The sequence below is a fragment of the Camellia sinensis genome, chromosome 12 (assembly GCF_055761805.1).
Source record: "Camellia sinensis isolate YWXY chromosome 12, ASM5576180v1, whole genome shotgun sequence".
Classification (NCBI taxonomy): domain Eukaryota; kingdom Viridiplantae; phylum Streptophyta; class Magnoliopsida; order Ericales; family Theaceae; genus Camellia; species Camellia sinensis.
This window is the reverse complement of record NC_138972.1, coordinates 89,161,589-89,165,461: the sequence shown is the minus strand read 5'-3', so window position 1 is coordinate 89,165,461 and position 3,873 is coordinate 89,161,589. Positions and strand designations below refer to the sequence as shown.

Below are 3,873 nucleotides of genomic sequence, written 5' to 3'. Positions count from 1 at the left end.
ATGTTTGTTAATTGACACAACTTTATAAAAATTGTTCTCTCTCCCCTCGATAAGATCTCACAAATAACAATTTCACCTAATATTAAGAAAAATAAAACAAATAACATTTGCATGATTAAAGTAAGGAAGCTAAATTATAAGATTTTGAAACTAATAAAATATATCAAAATTTAAAAGTTATTTAAAATGATCTAAATAAATATACTTTTTAACTTTATAAAATATACATTGGATATGGATTGAGTTTGAAGTGATAGAATAGAGAAGTGATGTGACTTAAATAAGATGATGTAACTTAAATAAGATAGTAACTTTTTAACTTTTTAATTTTTTTAATTTATGCCAAACAAGACCTTAATTTGACAATAACATTTTAACACCAATCACGGAAGATAAACTCTCACAAGTCAAAACATCAATCTTACTAACATTAAGGTCATAATCAAAATTAAAGACAAAACAAGTCCCCCAATTTGAATCTTTAATGCTATTTACATCTTCTCATCTTTTCCTAAGGAAAATACTAGAGGTTCCAAATTTTCTACCAAATAAATGACCAAATGTCTCACATGGGTGTGGGGCCCACAAAATTGCGGACCCCACACCCATGTGAGACATTTGGTCATTTATTTGGTAGAAAATTTGGTGTCTCTAGCATTACTCTTCCTAATAATAGGAGGGTAGTTCCATAATTACCTTATCTGCCCCCTTAATCATCCTCACATGATAGAGCAAGCGTTTGGGTTCTCATCACTGAACATTTGTGGAGCATGGAACTGCCCCACCGGATAACCCAACCCATACCCGTTTACATACGGGTTTGGATACCCATATTGCACAAATTGGATCCCATCCTCTTGCTGGCTGCCACCATCACCACCGCCTGCCATTTCACCGCCTTTTCCTTTTCCACCATCTCCACCGCCTTTCTCTTTCTTCTCACCACCGTCTTTCTTTGGCGGGACTATCTCCACCGGTTTCCTCAGCTTCTCCGTCAGTGACTCGGCCAGTGCCTTCATGTCCATCGTCCCTTTCACCGTTACCAGATTCTTCTGGGCGTCAATGGACATCTCTTGATATCCTGTAACGCCATTAAATATCCATTAAGCAAATTAAGTACACCTTTACATAGTTTCGTTTATCCTTTTGATACAATTTTGACTAGTAATTTATTTATTTTAATTTAATTCAATTAATAATATCATTTAAATTTTATAATTTAATTTTTTTTTATAAAAAATGTTGTCGGTTAACGTTAACTTACGACTTACAGAAATTATAAGTGTATAATTTTATGAGCAATGCTAGGTATCATGAAAAAACTTTCATGAAAATGATCATGAAAGATTTATAACCCTTGGATTACACTTAAAATAAAACACTACACATTAATTAAGATAATCCAAGGATCATAAATTTTTCATGACCAGTTTCATAAAAGTTTTTTCATGATCCCTATCTTTTCTCTAATTTTATTTCAAAATTTATAACACATGTCATGTCAGGCATAATTGATTAGATGATAAATTCATAATGTGAAAATCCAACTACCGCCATGTATGAAAGCTATGTGTGGATACGCTTAAATAATTATATAACATAAAATATATTATTTTAATTAAATAAATAAAAATATTACATTTAATTCATATTATTTTATTTTTTTCTTATAAACTTTAAAAAAAATAAAAAAAAAATTATTTCAAATAAAACTTTTTAACTCAAATTAAAATTATCAAAAAAAATAAAAAAACCAACTCCCAGGCAAAAGCAAAGGCTATTGATATAATTTACTCAAGGTATCGATAAGAGAAGCAATGTTAACTATTATGAAAAAAAATTTATGAAAATAATTATGAAAAATTTATATTTTTTAAATTACACTTAAAATAAAACATCATATATTAATCAAGATAATCTAAGAATCACAAATTTCTAAGATCATTTTCATAAAAAAAAAAAAAAATTCATCATCCTAACATTTCTAACGAGGGAATGATATTCTCACCTTTGGTCTTGCTGACGGTTTTGCGAATCTTCTGGACACATCCCTGGCAATGCAGATCCACCTTCATAACCGCCGTTGTCACCGGCGGCTGAGAGATTTACAAACCATAAACAATTAATTAATTAACAAATCAAACAGATCAACAAAAACCATAAATTAGGTTCGGCTAAAATGCGCCACCAACTGGCCTCTCACGTGAATAGCAAGGTGAGTAAGGCAAGTAAATGAATGAAATCCGAAAATTCAAATCGTCAATGAATTTGAAATCAAGTGTTTGATTTGAAATATCGAGAGTAGCACAAATGGCGCTGAATTGGAACTACTAAAATATGCATGCACATGATTTACCGGTTAAATCGGAGTAACTTCCGTTACTTTCAAATTGAATTGAATGAATGAATGAATCACAAGCGCTTTTGATGTGAAAGATCTGAGCTGGCCAACGTGGACCAGATGCGCAAAACACAAAAGACAAAACACCAGAGTCCAGAGGGAAGAGGAGAGAGGAAATAATACGACACAGGCGTACAGTAGCAGAGCGCAATTTACCTCTTTGGATTTCTTGCCATCGGACTTTTTCTCCGGTTTATCTCCGGTCTTCTTCTCTCCTCCGCCACCGTCCTTGTCCTTGTTGTCGTTATCCTTCTCTTTCTTCGGCACCGGAGAGACGAGTTCGACCTTCTTCTTCGTCTTCTGCTCAACCATTTCTCGCAGCTTCACCGGATCTACTTTCCCGATCACTGTCAACTTGTTTCCATCGCCTCCTTTCAAGGATTCAACACCTTCGCACACAAATCACAAGCATTTATATCAAATGAGTAACAAAATCGAAGATATCATTCTCGACACGGACAAATTCACCAGAATATATTTCAAAAAAATCGGAAATACAAGTTGTGAAGTGAGAGAATTTGTTGAACCCGACAAAAATACACATAAATATGTATATAGCAAAAGAATCGGAAACAAAAGCACAAACAGAGTAAAGAGTGTGTGAAAAAGTAGAACCACAACTACAAGAGAGACACAGGGCCAAAATCCGGGGAAAATTGCGAGAAAACAGTGAGAAAATCAAAGGAACGAAGTGGAAAAAGAGCTGAGTAAAGTATAGAAGGAAACAGAGCATGAATTTTGGCGAATTTGAAGTGAAAACGCACCTTCAAAGTCTCGAATAGACTTCTTAATTTTGGTAGCACAGCCCTCGCAATGCATGTCGACCTTCAAAACGACAGTGAGGACACCGTCGTCCTTCTTTCCTCCATCGCTCTTCTGCTCGACTTGGTTGCCTTGGTTCTTGCTCTTCTTCTGCAACCATACATCCAAAGACAAAAATGTTAGAGAGGGAGAGAGAGAGAGAGAGAGAGAGAGAGAGTTTAGGCCAAGCTGAGACTTGAACATACTTTGCCCATTGTGAATCTCTGAGATGAATTGTAGAGAGAGAGAGAGAGAGAGAGAGAGGAAAGTAGATGGGTGAAGTGTATTTATCGCGAACGAAGGAGTGGGGTGGTTGGTGTGAATTGATGGTGTGAAAGTAGTGCAATGATACATACATGTTACTCTTTATTGCATGTGTGTATACATATGCATGTCATAATGTGCTGGAAGAAAATTATTAAAATTAGATTCACTTACATTTAAATTTAGGCGGACTTACGTGATGTTTGGCAAGTGATTTTGAGGTTAAAATAGTCACAAAAAATAAAATAATTTATTTTAGTCATAATAAATAAAACATTACATTCAATCTATAATCATTACACTCTTCTCTCACATAAAAGTCAAAAAAGTCAAAAAACTAAAAAGTCATTCTCAAACCAAGCTTTTTAGCCCAGGCTAAAATAGTCAAAAATACCAAAAAGTTAACA

The 3,873-nt window shown here is 34.1% G+C and overlaps 1 protein-coding gene across 1 annotated transcript; it reads right to left on the bottom strand.

Annotated features, from left to right (window-relative positions):
* Positions 1 to 405: 405 nt before the first annotated feature.
* On the bottom strand, positions 406 to 3,560 carry LOC114304173 (Heavy metal transport/detoxification superfamily protein). The gene is made up of 5 exons (XM_028249326.2): positions 3,409 to 3,560; positions 3,166 to 3,313; positions 2,558 to 2,790; positions 2,009 to 2,096; positions 406 to 1,081 (listed from the first exon to the last, which is right to left on the bottom strand). Exons 1-5 carry the CDS (start codon positions 3,415 to 3,417, stop codon positions 720 to 722), a joined length of 840 nt encoding a protein of 279 aa, XP_028105127.2. The 5' UTR covers positions 3,418 to 3,560; the 3' UTR covers positions 406 to 719.
* Positions 3,561 to 3,873: the final 313 nt, after the last annotated feature.

What these genes read in the sequence shown, in the direction of transcription:
- LOC114304173 (XM_028249326.2), bottom strand. An exon ending in ATGGCAAGAAATCCAAAGAG is followed by an intron (nt 2,097 to 2,557) that starts GTAAATTGCGCT and finishes TAAATCTCTCAG; the next exon opens with CCGCCGGTGACAACGGCGGT. An exon ending in AACCGTCAGCAAGACCAAAG is followed by an intron (nt 1,082 to 2,008) that starts GTGAGAATATCA and finishes ATGGCGTTACAG; the next exon opens with GATATCAAGAGATGTCCATT.